General features: G+C 44.4%; 1 protein-coding gene across 2 annotated transcripts in view; it reads left to right on the forward strand.

Annotated features, from left to right (window-relative positions):
• Nucleotides 1–15,957, forward strand: part of USP7 (ubiquitin specific peptidase 7) — a 1,253,379-nt gene that overhangs the window by 1,109,682 nt on the left and 127,740 nt on the right. Inside the window, exons 24-25 of one of the 2 annotated variants that reach the window (XM_069210408.1) lie at nucleotides 10,264–10,372; nucleotides 10,450–10,527. In XM_069210408.1, coding sequence (XP_069066509.1) covers nucleotides 10,264–10,372; nucleotides 10,450–10,527 — 187 coding nt within the window. The remainder of the gene's footprint in view (nucleotides 1–10,263; nucleotides 10,373–10,449; nucleotides 10,528–15,957) is intronic. The other variant, XM_069210409.1, reaches the window with a different exon arrangement.

Here is a 15,957-nt window from a genome sequence, read left to right on the forward strand (position 1 = left end):
GTGCTCATGCACATATGCCCTCATCTGTGGTATAGTGCACCCTGCCTTAGGGCTGTCAGGCCTGCTAGAGGGGTGGCTTACCTATGCCACAGGCAGTGTGAGGTTGGCATGGCACTCTGAGGGGAGTGCCATGTCGACTTAGTCATTTTCTCCCCACCAGCACACACAAGCTGTGAGGCAGTGTGCATGTGCTGAGTGAGGGGTCCCCAGGGTGGCATAAGACATGCTGCAGCCCTTAGCGACCTTCCCTGGCATCAGGGCCCTTGGTACGAGTTACAAGGGGCTTATCTGAGTGCCAGGGCTGTGCCAATTGTGGAGGTAAAGGTACAGTTTAGGGAAAGAACACTGGTGCTGGGGCCTGGTTAGCAGGGTCCCAGCACACTTTCAATCAAAACTTAGCATCAGCAAAGGCAAAAAGTCAGGGGGTAACCATGCCAAGGAGGAATTTCCTTACATTTAGTGTGTTACTTACTACCTAAGGCTGGGTCACCTGTCCAGTATTTTGTGGTGAATTGTTCCAAAAATAAAGTACCTTTATGTTTTGTAACACTGTGTGGTTCCTTTCATGTGTGTAAGTGCTGTGAGACTACAGTGGTATTGCATGAGCTTTGCATGTCTCCTAGATAAGCCTTGGCTGCTCATCCACAGCTGCCTCTACAGAGCCTGGCTTCTAGACACTGCCTACACTTCACTACGAGGAAACACCTGGACCTAGTATAAGGTGTAAGTACCTTGTGTACCCACCACACACCAGGCCAGCTTCCTACACCTTTAAGTCTCCTGTTGTTAATAAGTTACTTAAGGGCCTTACCCATATGTTTCCTCCATCCCCATTCATCATGCCCCAATGGGATTTGAATTTGATTCTGACATTCCAAATGTGCGCTCCTTTTGAGCCTCTCCACAATTGTTCTCTCAGACTCCTAACATTAATAACACCCTTCATTTTGACCATTACTTCGGCCTGCAGCGGGCGTGAGCTGCAGGCATTGTCATCTAAGCTGCCCTATCTTTCCATCCATGCTGACAAAGGGGTGCTTTACACTAGGGCTTCATTTTTGGCAAAAGTGATCACACCCTTTCATGTAGGCCAATCCATCACCTTGCCACTTTTTGCACACACCCACATCCTTCTAAGAAAGAAGAGGGATTTCCACCACCTGGATCCAGAAAGAGTGTTGGCGTTCTATCTTGATCGTACATAAGACTTCTGGGTGGATGATCAACTCTGTCAGTTATGTGGGTGCAAAGAAAGGTCGGGCATTGGATAAGCGAACCATCTCCCAATTGATCGTCCTCTGTATTATCAGCAACGCACTGGCCAAGAAACAACCACCTGAAGAGTTGCATGCTCGCTCTACCAGAGCTACAGCTGCTACCACCTTGTTAGCGCTCAGAGTTCCAGTCCTTCACATCTGTCAGGTGTCAGTCTGCATCTCTGCACACTACTGCCTGGTCAGTGAGGTCTGTACTTTGCCCTTTTGGTTCTACAGGAATTTGTAGTATGAACTTAGTTGGCAGACCCACCTCCAGTGATGGTCTTGCCTGGGTATCTAGTCTAAGGTAAGGAATCTACAACAATATGTCTCTGTCAGAATGTAAGTTACTCGCCTTCACTTAACCTTACTTAACTAGATTTGATCTTTGCCAGATAAGGCGTTACCAAAGGTAAGTAACTTGTCCATTTTGTAGTAATCACTTGTAAGGAAATGGCTCCCTGTTGCAGTTACCCCCCACTTTTTGCCTGATACTGATGCTGACTTGACTGGGAAGTGTGCTGGGACCCTGCTAACCAGGCCCCAGCACCAGTGTTCTTTCACCTAAAATGTACCATTGTTTCCACAATTGGCACACCCCTTGCACACAGATAAGTCCCTTGTAAAAGGTACCAGTGGTACCAAGGGCCCTGTGACCAGGGAAGGTCCCTAAGGGCTGCAGCATATGTTGTGCCACCCTAAGGGACCCCTCACCTAACCCATGCACACTGCCATTGCAGATTGTGTGTGTTGGTGGGGAGAAAAAGGCAAAGTCGACATGGCATCCCCCTCAGGGTGCCATGCACACAAAATACTGCCTGTGGCATAGGTAAGTCACCCCTCTAGCAGGCCTTACAGCCCTAAGGCAGGGTGCACTATACCACAGGTGAGGGCATAGGTGCATGAGCAATATGCCCCTACAGTGTCGAAGTCTATTCTTGTACATTGTAAGTACAGTTTTGGCCATATTAAGTATATGGTCTGGGAGTCTGTCAAAAACAAACTCCACAGCTCCATAATGGCTACACTGAATACTGGGAAGTTTGGTATCAAACTTCTCAGAATAATAAACCCACACTGATGCCAGTGTTGGATTTATAAAAAAATGCACACAGAGAGCATCTTAGAGATGCCCCCTGTATTTTACCCAATTGTTCAGTGCAGGACTGACTGGTCTGTGCCAGCCTGCTGCTGAGAGACGAGTTTGTGACCCCATGTGGTGAGGGCCTTTGTGCTCTCTGAGGACAGAAGCAAAAGCCTGCTCTGGGTGGAGGTGCTTCACACCTCCTCCCTGCAGGAACTTTAACACCTAGCAGTCAGCCTCAAAGGCTCAGGCTTCGTGTTACAATGCCCCAGGCACTCCAGCTAGTGGAAATGCCCGCCCCCTGGACACAGCCCCCACTTTTGGCGGCAAGTCCAGGGGAGATAATGAGAAAAACAAGGAGGAGTCACCCACCAGTCAGGACAGCCCCTAAGGTGTCCTGAGGTGACCCCTGCCTTTAGAAATCTTCCATCTTGATTTTGGAGGATTCCCCCAATAGGAATAGGGATGTGCCCCCCTCCCCTCAGGGAGGAGGCACAAAGAGGGTGTAGCCACCCTCAAGGACAGTAGCCATTGGCTACTGCCCTCCCAGACCTAAACACACCCCTAAATTCAGTATTTAGGGGCTCCCCAGAACCTAGGAAACTAGATTCCTGCAACCTAAGACGAAGGACTGCTGACCTGAAAGCCCTGCAGAGAAGACGGAGACACCAACTGCTTTGGCCCCAGCCCTACCGGCCGGTCTCCCCACTTCAAGAAAAACTGCAACAGCGACGCGTTCCCCAGGGTCCAGCGACCTCTGATTCCTCAGAGGACTACCCTACATCTAAAAGGACCAAGAACTCCTGATGACCGCGTCTCTGCTCCAAAGAAGAAACAACTTTGCAACAAAGAAACAAACTTTAAAGGACTGCACGTTTCCCGCCGGAAGCGTGAGACTTTCCATTCTGCACCCGACGCCCCCGGCTCGACCTGCGGAGAACCAAGACTACAGGGAGGACTCCCCGGCGACTGCGACCCTGTGAGTAGCCAGAGTTGACCCCCCCCCCCAGCGACACGTGCAGAGGAAATCCAGAGGCTCCCCCTGACCCCGACTGCCTGCTTCTAAGAACCCGACGCTTGGTAAAGACCCTGCACCCGCAGCCCCCAGGACCTGAAGGATCCGACCTCCAGTGCAGAAGCGACCCCCAGGTGGCCCTCTCCCTTGCCCAGGTAGTGGCTACCCAGAGGAGCCCCCCCTTTGCCTGCCTGCTTCGGTGAAGATACCCCCGGGTCACCCATTGAACTCTATTGCAAACCTGACGCCTGTTTGCACTCTGCACCCGGCCGCCCCCTAGCCGCTGAGGGTGTACTTTTTGTGCTGACTTGTGACTCCCCCCCCCCCCCCCCCCCCCTTCTCCCCGGTGCCCTACAAAACACCCCTGGTCTGCCCTCCGAAGTTGCGGGTACCTACATGCCGGCAAACTGGAACCGGGGCATCCCCTTCTCCATTGAAGCCTATGCGTTTTGGGCACCACTTTGACCTCTGCACCTGACCTGCCCTGAGCTGCTGGTGTGGTAACTTTGGGGTTGCCATGAACCCCCAACGGTGGGCTACCTTGGACCCAACTTTGATCCCTGTAGGTGTTTTACTTGCCTGCAAAACTAACCAAAACTTAACCCAGGAACTGTTGAAAATTGCACTGTCTAGTTTTAAAATAGCTTTTTGCCATTTTTGCTAAAACTGTATATGATATTGTGTTGATTCAAAGTTCCTAAGATACCTAAGTGAAATACCTTTCTTTTAAAGTATTGTGTGTAAATCTTGAACCTGTGGTTCTTAAAATAAACTAAGAAAATATATTTTTCTATACCAAAACCTATTGGCCTGGAATTGTCTGAGTGTGTGTTCTTCATTTATTGCCTGTGTGTATGTACAACAAATGCTTAACACTACCCTCTGATGAGCCTACTGCTCGACCACACTACCACAAAATAGAGCATAAGAATTATCTCTTTTTGCCACTACCTTACCTCTAAGGGGAACCCTTGGACTCTGTGCATGCTATTTCTTACTTTGAAATAGTGCATACAGAGCCAACTTCCTACATCACTGCAGTCTTATTTTGATGTAGGTTCTTTATTTAGCAGCCCCAGACAACATCGTACAGGCAGAAGATCCTTCACCACCAGCTTCCTCCACTCCAACCGCCACCCCTAGATTTCCCCACACCAAAGGTTCTAATGTTACATCATAGCACAAGGCTGTACTAATCTATCAATTTACATAAGTGTAAAGAATTAGATACATTACCTGCGTTACAACACATCTTCCCTTTTTATATTTAAAAAGAAAACAATAAAAATAATAGTAGAACTTCCATACACGAATATCTTATCACATAAATACACTTCAAGCAAGTTACACATTTTCTTTTTAAATTCATACAGGTTGATAAAAACAGAAATTTAAAACAAATCTAACTGAAACAAACCTATTTTTCCATTAAACTGTATTAACACATACAAAGTCATCAAACCTCTTTGGTTTGGAAATAATCCTACCAAACCTTCCAGTGTTGATTTGACTGTCATTGTTTGTACTGTTTTGTAAGTTTTGTGTACCTGTCGCTTCACTTTCACGCAGCGAATGCTGAATACTATCATGCATTGGTGTTTCAAGCGCACACGTTTTACTGTCACTCCTCACTAATCTAAATTTACCTCTTCACTACTCGCCTTTTCATCTGTTTCCAACCAATCATAACTCTTGACATTCTCGGTTTCAGCTTGTTTAACATTCCTACACTTGGAAACCCTGCCCAAATGCCACACTTTCCCATCACTTAATTCAACTGAGTTACGGAATACATCATATACTTTCAGAGGCTCTGAATATCTGCTTTCTCCTTTTCTGACTTTTCTCTCTTTTCTCACATTAACCCAATCTCCACATTTTACTTTGGATTCTCTTGTTCCGATTTTCTTGTCATACCACTCCTTATATGCTTGTTGATTTTCAGTCTTACTTGATCAGGTGACCATTCGACTCGCTTACCAGACGATAGCCAACCAAGATCCTTGCTGATAGGTTAACGACCTCTCATCAAGGAAAATGGTCTTTCCTCAGTGACGCTACTGGGAGTAATTCTGTAAGCCCAAATTAACTTACATAGCTCACTTTCCCAATTCAAACCATTACTCTAAGCCAACTGGATACTCCCTTTGATAACCCTGTTGAATCGTTCCACTAAACCGTTTCCTTCTGGATGGTATAATGAGGTAGTGATAAGGATTACACCATTTCTTTTTTAAAAACATGTGAATTTCTCAGCCACAAATTGAGGACCATTGTCAGTAATCATAGTTTTAGGTAGACCTTCTCTTGTAAATATTTGGTCTAAAAATGTAATAATTCTTTCACATTCTGCCTTATGAACTATTTCAATCTCTGGCCATTTTGAAAAATGGTCCACTGCGACCAGAATAAATTTGTATTCACCATTATTGCATTCCACCGGTCCCACCACATCCAAACCTTTCTTTTCCCAGGGCATATTGTAGCATGCATTGGGTAATAAAGGTGGTTTAAATGTTTTCTGACACTTATCAGAACTATTGCATTCTATGCAGTCTCTTATTTTTTTTTCAGTTTGCTTATCAAGACCAGGCCACCAATACCTGCTTTTGACTCTGTTTAGTTTTGGATATTCCAAGATGTCCTTCATGACATAAATCTAGGATCTTTCTCCCAAGAGAAACTGGAGGTACAGCTCTTCCACCTCTGTACATCATATTGATTTCTAAATAAAGTTCATTTCTCACCTCCCAGAAATTTTTTCCATCTGCCCCAAGATTTCTTTTTTCAGGCCATCCTCCATTTATGTAACCAGCTATTCTTTTTAAACTGTCATCCTTAATCCATCCTTCCTTCCATTCCATAATATCAATACCTTCCATCCCCTCATCAAATAATCCAGCTACACAACTCTCCTCACCCATTAGTTGATCTACATTTTTAATTGGTAATGACATTCTACTTAGAAAATCAGCTACTTTGTTCTTGACTCCAGGCCAATACTGTACATCATAAGTAAAATCCAACAATTTTACCGACATCCTGCTCAATCTCGGAGATGCATTTTGTAATCCAGCAGTCGTCAAAACCTTTGTTAAAGGTTTATGATCAGACCTCAACAAGACATGCAGTCCACACACAAATTGACGAATGGTTCAATGCCCACACGCAGGCTAATGTTTCTCGCTCTGTCTGAGTATCTCTCTTCAGCTGGGGTCAAAGACCGTGATGCAAAGGCAACAACCCATTCATTGTTCTCATCATCACACTGTTAGTACCGCCCCCAACCCTTTATTACTTGCATCTGTTGTCACAATGAATTTGCATTTGGGATCAAATCCCTTCAGAAATGGTGCTTTACAAATTTCAATTTTTAAATCCTGGAACTCCCTTTGACACTCCTCTCCCCAAATAAATTTGGATTTGTTCTTGAGTAATTGTTGTACATGATACTTTTTTTCAGAAAAGTTCCTAATGAACTTGGAATAAAATTCAATTAAACCTAGAAAAGCTCTCACATCCTCTTTCCCAGCAGGACAAGGAGTCTTTGATAGCTTCCACTAAAGCTTGCTTCGGTTTAATGCCATTCTTGCTGATGCTATGACCCAAGTAAACCACTTCTTCTTGAGCCAATTTACATTTACTATACTCTGTTGTCAAACCTCTACTCTTAAGGATTTCTAGAACCTGTTTCAACTTATTGCCATGTTCCTCTCTATTTTTACCCATGACTAGGATGTAATCTTGGAAAAACATCACCCCAGAGATTCCACTAAATATATTACTCATAATCCTTTGAAACATCGCTGCAGCTGATGCTAGTCCAAAAGGCACTCTGGTATATTGATAACATCCAAAAGGCGTTATGAACGTTGTGTATTTCTTACTATTCTGGTGTAATGGCACCTGATGGTAAGCAGATTTTAGGTCGATAGTTGAAAACCAACACATTCTTTGTTGCGGAAAACATTTCATTTATGTGTGGTAATGGATACTGGTCAATTAAGATGTTTTTATTTAGCTTCCTAAGGTCCACACATAATCTTACTTTACCATTGGAACGCCTTACAACTACTAATGGAGAAACCCATTCTGCTGACTCAACTTGCTCAATAATGCCACCCTCCACCAGTTTTTTCAATTCATCATGAACGGCCTCCTTAATAGAGATAGGTATGTTTCTAACCTTATGAATAGATGGAATTGCTGATGATTTTAATTCTGTTTTGTGCTGAAAATCATTCAACAGCCCCACGTTACCAGAAAATAATTCTGGGTAAAAATCCAATATTTCTTCCTTTCCCTCACGCTTTTCTTTAATTGTCAACACTGAATCTGGACTGTTGGGGTTCAAAATTATTCCTAAATCACCCTGGTCCGTCCAACCTAAGACTGAGGGTCCCTTTTAAGAAACTTACAATTTGCACTGTGCTTTCCTTTCTTTAAACTGAATTTCTAACTCCCGGAAACCCGCAAATTCAATTTTGTCTCCAGTATAGCTCTTGGCAACAACCTCAGATTTGTCAAGATGTGTGCCTAATTTTTCCACCAATTTATCCTTCCATACATCTTTATTCACTATGGTAAAGGGTGAACCTGAATCTGCAATCACCTTAATCATCACCCCTCCTACCGCCAATTCACACCATGGTTTCATCCTTTTAACTTGATCTACACCCAAAATGTTGTAATCTATACAAAACACCTGATGAACATTCATATTCTCCAAATCATCGGAATTAGTCACTGTCCTCTCTAATGTATTTAGCATTCACTTTTGAGTTAACAGATTTCCTCCTGCAAACCTTTGCATAGTGACCCACAACACCACAATGAGAACACTTTTGATTCCTTGCAGGGCATTTTTTGAAAAATGCTAAGTGGTCAGCGCTCCCACACCTATAACACTTCTTTTGTTCCACACTTATGGGTTTGCAATTATAATCCGTTGCTTCTTGAAGCTTTTTTTTTTTGTTTCACCACCTTTCCAGTATTTTGCATTAGATATTTTGTTAACTTCTTTTATTTCTTCTACTTCGTCCATTACCGCTTTGGCACATCTACCTGTAAGTTCTGCTTTCTTTACTAGAGAAATCACTTCCTTTAGAGGTGCTTCACCGTTGACCCACAGTTTATCCTGAATATTTGGGTTGCTCGCATGCATAATAATTTGACCATGAAATAGTTCTTCTTGGAGTGGACCAAAACGACATGTTAACGCCAGAGCACAAATTCATCAACATTATCAGTTTTTCCTTGTTTCCTCTGGAAAAACTTAAACCTATCTACAGCAACACACACAATAGGTGAAAAATGTGCATCAAGATCCTCCAAAGCATGCGTAAATACATTCCCTCCTTCTCTGGGTTTCTTTTCAATCTGATTGTATGTTTTAAGCCCTCCTGGACCTAAGCAATACAGCAGTACTTTTTTTTCTCCAGTGAAAAATCCTCTTCCTCAAGTGTCTATATAATTACAAAAGTACTCTTTCCATTCCTTCCAAGGCATAGTGGGCTCTCCTTTCGCAGGAATAAATGGTTGAGGATTGGATAAGTTCAATGAGTGTAATGCACACGTTTCACTGCTTGTAATGAGATGGCAGAAACAAAGAAAATAACAAAAGTGCATAATATATTGGTTAAATTTGATAATAAACAGCAGTGTGTTAGTAATAGAGATCAACTAACATGTGATCAGTTGATTGTAATAATACAATTGTGTAAAATGCTGTTATTACATACAAACCCAGGTGGTGGTGCAGTTGTATAACATTTTAATGATATTAAACTCTCCAAATTGATTCCACATTCAAAATGTTCGACCATTCATGTTCATAATCAGCTGTGATGATCAGCAGAGAATGATTGACTCATCTGTCAACAATATAAGCTGTGCTGATCAGCGAGTCTTTGTAATGCTGAAATTTAACCAACAAGCAGTGTGGAACAGAAAATGTTCCAGAAATATGTCTGCCACGAGGAGACACTGTGGGTAAATTCACAGTACAGTTATATCATATGGTAATGAGGATACACAATCCTCGAGATCCAGCAGTTGAAGACTGTCTGGGAGACGCATAAAGTAGGTAATGGATTTGAAATGTACTCACGTTCGTGCTGAATTAAGCGTATTCTTGCCACAGCTGAATCCGTCCTCTGAGACTGTCTAAGTGCATTCCTTGTATGTTTAGAGGATTCATGTGGGAACGAACGAGTATTTTGTGGCTCACTAACTGTTTCCTTGGTCCTCTTCAATCCTGTACTGTGTCCGATTCTCCTGCCAAGCTTGATTACGGTAGGGCCTACAGTATCATTGCAACAGACAGAGTAGTGTCACTGCCTCTCCATCAACACAATCTGCTTCACCACGTTCAGGGCTGCGCCACTTTCGTCGCCAATTTCTGTAGTAATCACTGCAGTCTTATTTTGATGTAGGTTCTATATTTAGCAGCCCCAGACAACATCGTACAGGCAGAGGATCCTTCACCACCAGCTTCCTCCACTCCAACCGCCACCCATAGAATTCCCCACACCAAAGGTTCTAATGTTACATCATAGCACAAGGCTGTGCTAATCTATCAATATACATAAGTGTAAAGAATTGCATACATTACCTACGTTACAACACATTACCATGCTTAGATCAGTCCTGTCCACAGGTATATTGTTAGTCTGTAGGCCTTTTGCAATGTGTTCAGTACGGTTTCATGACATTGAAAATAGGATATGGGACCCCTGCTTCCAAGTGTGGTTTCTTAGTTGATAATATTTTTTATTTTTGTATGGTTTGTATTCAACTAGTGGAGTTGAAATTGAGATGTCTGTTTGGGGAAACTAATGTGATTTAAGTATAAAATGTAATTTATTATACCTAATGTGATTGTGTTTTATAGTATTTTTTTTCTGAAGTTACAGAGATGGCCCAGGTAATCCTCTGAGGCATAATTATGAAGGTACATTAAGAGATCTCCTTCAGTTCTTCAAACCACGGCAACCCAAGAAACTATATTACCAGCAGGTAATTGAAATAACATGGAACATTTATTTTGGTCCAGCTAAGGAAAAAAAGCTATAAGATTGTTCTTTCTTTTCCAGCTCAAAATGAAAATTACAGATTTTGAAAATAGAAGAAGTTTTAAGTGTGTATGGCTTAACTCCCAGTTCAGAGAAGAGGTAAGTAGCTTTACCATTTGCAGTGTAGTTAACATTGAAAAGTAATTTAATTATTTTACAAGTAACCTTTTCTTGTCCTTGTACTGAAAGCATGTATTTCTGATGGATACTTCTACCTGCAGATTTCTCACCTGTAGGACAGCCCCGGCATCGGACTGAATCTGGAATCTTCAAAGCTGTCATGACTGGTAGGTGGCGCTGGCTTCGTATCGACACTGGAAGTGACATCTGATGATGTCATAGAAGCCGTATAGTGCCCTCCATGTGGTGAAGTCAGTTACTTTTTCCACACCTTTTGGTGCTGATCCAGATCCAAGACTGAGATAATTTCCTCACACAAAATTAAATTGTGTAGTGCTTTGTCCCTCCCAACCTGCATATGCATTTAAAACCTGAAGGGACTGCAAAGGACAGATTCTTCATGGATCCCCACACTGTTTACCTCAGGTGCCTGGGGTTGGACCTCATCTTTTGGGCATTTTGTCACTGCATGCAACCCAAAGCCTTTAAAGAGCGTGAACCTAAGTTCTTTGTCACAAACCAAAGAGAACAGGAGTAGTAGGAAGCGTTCCAGGCTTCGCTCTAGGTCACCATCTTTATTTAGAAAAAAAAGAATGAAGCATAAGATATCCAAGACATGCTGCTTGGGTATGTCCGTAGTGTTGCTCTCCCACTCGCACAGGACAATTATCCTCTGAGCCGGTGGCCAGCTCCACTGGCCTAGTTAAACCTTTGATTCCAATGTTCTTTTGTCATCATGGCCAGTGCCTCTAGATCCTGACTGGCACCTTACTATCGACCTCCGTGCCGACTCTGCATCGCTTTGACTCTGTTCCCTGATACACAACTTCTTGGACAGTGCCACTACCACCAATGCCACCTCAACCTGTATCTCCGGCGCCAGATACGACTCCACCGATAGCTACCTGAAGCATTTCCGGAGACGGATCCTGTAGAGAACCACAAATTGTCGTAGAGGAAGAGGAATACCGAAATACAATACATGCCATTTTTGCAACTTATTCAGACCATTTGAATCTTTGCCACTTAGGGACACAGGGTAGAATATTCAGGGAGACTTCCAGGGTCTGTCCTCTAGTGGATGGGATCCTCTCATGAACTACCATGGATTTCCCCTCTGGACCCCCAACACCTTAAATTGTCTCCCTTCATAAGATTATGTTGAAAGCTCTGGAAGTGTTGGACTTTCAGCTTCCAACCACAGACACCGAAACAAATGTCCTTTCGGAAGTCTAGGCAAAAGCGTTGGCTGCATGCATGGAACCATCGAGGATTCTGGCTGTCAACAAACTAGTGTCTTTTCGGTATTGCCCTTTCCCATGTGATCCAACTTTCCTCTCCATTCATCCTTCTCCAGTGTCTGGTCGTACTAGCGTCCAGCTGTGATCAATCAGGAGGAGCCTTCCTGACAACTCATGACGGGGAATCAGTGACTCATGGCCTGGGAGAAGAAAGTCTTTTCTACGTAGAGCATTGCTCTAAAATCTATCAATACGATGTGACTAGTGGCATATTTTATACATGCTTTGTGGGATATGGCCGGATGGCCTGGAGACATGCTGCAGATTTCCTAGCGGTGATACAAGATGGTCAGATTGCCTCCCTGCATATCATAAAATCTGAGATAGATATAGCAAACTCTGTGGCCCGTGCCACTGGCACCCCTGTCACTGCCCGTGACGTGCCTGGCTCATCAACCTGCCATTTGAAAGGCGACACTTGTTTGGCGGCAAGGCTAATTCACCACTTGTGAGGTTTAAGACCATGAACACCACTTTTCTCTCCAAGGGTCTACAATTGCCTCCTTAATCAGTAAACTACGAGAGTTCCAAAAAGGATTTTTCCTTGCTCTAACGCCAGCAATATCAGCAGGTAGAGCATGGAACAACCTCCCCCTACACCTCATGACAGCCTCATGGCCTCCACAATTCAGGAAAGGACTCCAGAGCTGGCTGTTCAAAAAAATGGTCTACCACAAAGCAGCTAACAACTCCAGCTTCTTGAGCCCCTCACAGGTGATTGTTCGACCTCTACAAACCATTTGATTGATCAGCCATGAACCCAACAGCAGTCAGACTCACTAGTCAAACGGTAGAGATTAAGAGCCAGAGGAAGGGGCAATGGCTCCACCAAGCAAACTCCTCCCTCGCACCACCAGGGAATCAGACCTAGTTTGCTCCCCCAAACCCACTCTGAGCCTGTTGAAAGGCAGGGCTCCTGTTTTCTCCCAACCTGGGATGCGATTACCTTGGACAAACACTCTTCCCTTCCTTCAGGCTCCACCCACTGTGCCTCTTCATCCCTCTTGATCACTCCCCCTGCACCCGACCCCCCAAACAAAAACAAAAAAACACCAAACCAACGTGCCAGGCATGCTTTTACTTTGCATGACTCCATACATTTTTACAACACCTGCGTTATCCAGGCAGGTGATAGATTCATATATATATATATATGTTCGGTGGCATTTGTAGCTGCAGATACACATGCTGTGCATTATCCTGCCATCTAGTGTTGGGCTCGGAGTGTTACAAGTTGTTTTTCTTCGAAGAAGTCTTTTAGTGTCACAAGACCGAGTGACTCCTCCCTTTCGGCTCCATTGCTCATGGGTGTCGACTCCATCTTAGATTGTTTTCTTTCCGCCATCGGGTTCGGACGTTTTCCTCTTCGCTCCGTATTTTGAATCGGGAAAGTTAGCTAAATTATCGATAATTTGACGGTATTGTTATCGTTAGGTACCGGGTTAGTGTTAATGTATCGGCACCGACATCAAGAGTGCTCCGGCAGCCCTTCGGGACACCCGTCATTGAAGACTAATGGACCACACCCCCTTCCGTTTCTGTCCTAAGTGTCATTCGAAGTATCCTTATACAGACCAGCACCTGCTCTGTAATCTGTGTTTATCACCTGAACACAGGGAGGATACTTGCGAGGCTTGTCGAGCGTTTCAATCGAAAAAGACCCTAAGAGATCGACGAGCAAGAAGACTGCAAATGGCGTCGACACCGAGAGAGCAACTCGACATCGGAGAGGAGGAAAGAATTTCCATCCAGGATCTGACTCGAACGAATCCGAAAGTGACCGAACCTCGACAGTGCAGTGAACAGTGAGTAAACCTGCCCCATCCAAAACTCACACAAAGATATTTAAGGCTAAGGGGACGCCACTGCCAACAGGCCATGGCTTAACCCATCGAAAAGAAGGTGACCAAACATCAGCACCGAAAAAGGCCAGGGATTTGCCGAAGACTTCCGACTCTGGTCAAGATTCCGTCACCGAACGCTCTCAACATCGAGAGTTCGACTCACCCAAAGTGAGAAAGATATCATCGGAACCGAAAAAGACTACATCTGAAACCTCGGTACTGAAAAAAGCGGCTTTGGAGCCGAAAAGAAGCTCTTACACAGAAGAGCAAGGACTTTCCAGCCAAATGAAGGAAAGACATAGATTTGAGCAGGAATTAAGTATGGATGAACTGGACCATACACAAAGGAGGTTGCATATCCAGAAAGAGACTGGGGAAAATACAAACTTTACCTCCAATCAAATCTAAAAGGAAACTTGCATTCAGGAGACAGAAATGCAGCCTAAGGCAAAGGTTGTTAGAGACAAATCCCCATCACCAAGGTTTTCACCACAACTGTCACCAGTGGGAACACCTCCAATGCAGTCACTCACACATACAGGGATGACACAGGATGATGCTGCTGCATGGGACTTGTATGATGCACCAGTATCGGATAACAGTCCGGAGAGTTATCCAACAAAGCCGTCACCTCCAGAAGACAGTACTGCATATACGCAGGTACTATCAAGGGCAGCTACGTTCTCTTCCAGGGGATCCTCATCAATAGTCATAAACATTGAATATTCCCGCCCTTGTGCGGGGACCCCGGAGCATATATAAAATACACACATATAAAGTATGAAATATGCACGAAAAATATACATATAGCATTTTTAGTAGACATATCTTTCATACTAAACTCATAAATACATGTGTAAAACAGAAATGCAGGCTATAATCATAAACCGGCTAAAATGCTTTATTTCTATGAAGTTTTTTTAATTTTTTTTTTTTAAATCATTATAAAATTACAATAGAGAATAAATATCTACCCAAGCCCTCAAAACTGGGCTTAGGGAAATAAGCAGCAGTAGTAATCACTAGAGAAAAAGAGAAAAAACTACATTGAAAAACAATGGAGCATTCTTAGCCAATAGGCTGCATGCAGGTTAACATAGGAGAACCATAAAAACTTTGGCACTGTGCCTTTAAGACCCTGAGCACCTCCAGTATCCCACCATGCCTCAGGGGTGAAGGAGAGGTGACAGTTGGTTCACAGTTAGGTCAGTTCTTTTTTCCGGCTTCTTCTGAGAGGATCCTGGAGCATTGAGCTCTGTTTTTCTGAGTTTTTCTCAGAAAAATACTTTAAAACAGCGTTTTTTCCTGTTTTATTCGACATCTAACATCATTGTCTGAGTCTGCCATTTTTTTCCTGACAGAAAAATGCCTTCCGTTTTAGTCAAATGCCCTTCTTGTGGGAAGAAGAAGGCCCAGTCAGATCCACACACTCTTTGTATTGTGTGCCTGCCTCAGAGTCACTGCCCTGGCACTTGCAAACACTGCAAGAACATGTCAAAGAGGACTCTGAAGGACAGAGAAAAGATCAGGCTTCATGGGCTTCACAAGAGGCAGAAATCATCATCCTCTTCGCTTCCCAGGCAGCCAACAAGCCACTCTCAGGAGAGAATGGCTAGGTCGACGTCAGCAGGTAGGAAAGTACCTGTTTGTTCCCCGTCGACGTCGTCGCTGCCACCATCTCACCGTCATAGATCGGCGACCCGCCCGACGTCGAAGGATACGGCGTCGAAGGAACATGGCCATCGCAGGGGCATATCTCCGTCGACGGCAGCCCGCTGATCGACGTCGAGCCATCACCGGCGTGCCCGTTCGCTGCCGAAGGCCTCACGCCCCCCAACGTCAAGAGACACGATGTCGAAATCGCCACGACTGCAAGAGTGTCATCCGCTGTCGGCCGCCCATCGCCTTCCGCCAGCAGATAAGGCCGCACCATCTCCAGTGGTCTCAATACGGAGCGATTCATCTCGTTCGAGAGCAGCATCATTCGGGCATGTTTCACCCATCAATTTGTCACCAATATGGTTGGAGAGCCTTAATAGACCAGCGGCCTCCCCGGACTCGCAGTATTCGAGGATGTACTCTCCTACTGCCTCTCTCCCGAGAACACCATCACCGACAGCGCGGGCAGGACGGGCTCGTTCTGCTTCTCGTCAACCGACCACGAGGCCTGGGCGCTCTGTTACAGCGTCTCGCAGCAGGTCACGTTCCCAGCGAAGATCTAGGTCACGATCACGACACAGAAGATCGCCCTCTTGGTCGTCGTC

Source organism: Pleurodeles waltl, chromosome 10 (genome assembly GCF_031143425.1).
Source record: "Pleurodeles waltl isolate 20211129_DDA chromosome 10, aPleWal1.hap1.20221129, whole genome shotgun sequence".
In the NCBI taxonomy this organism is placed as follows: Eukaryota; Metazoa; Chordata; class Amphibia; order Caudata; family Salamandridae; genus Pleurodeles; species Pleurodeles waltl.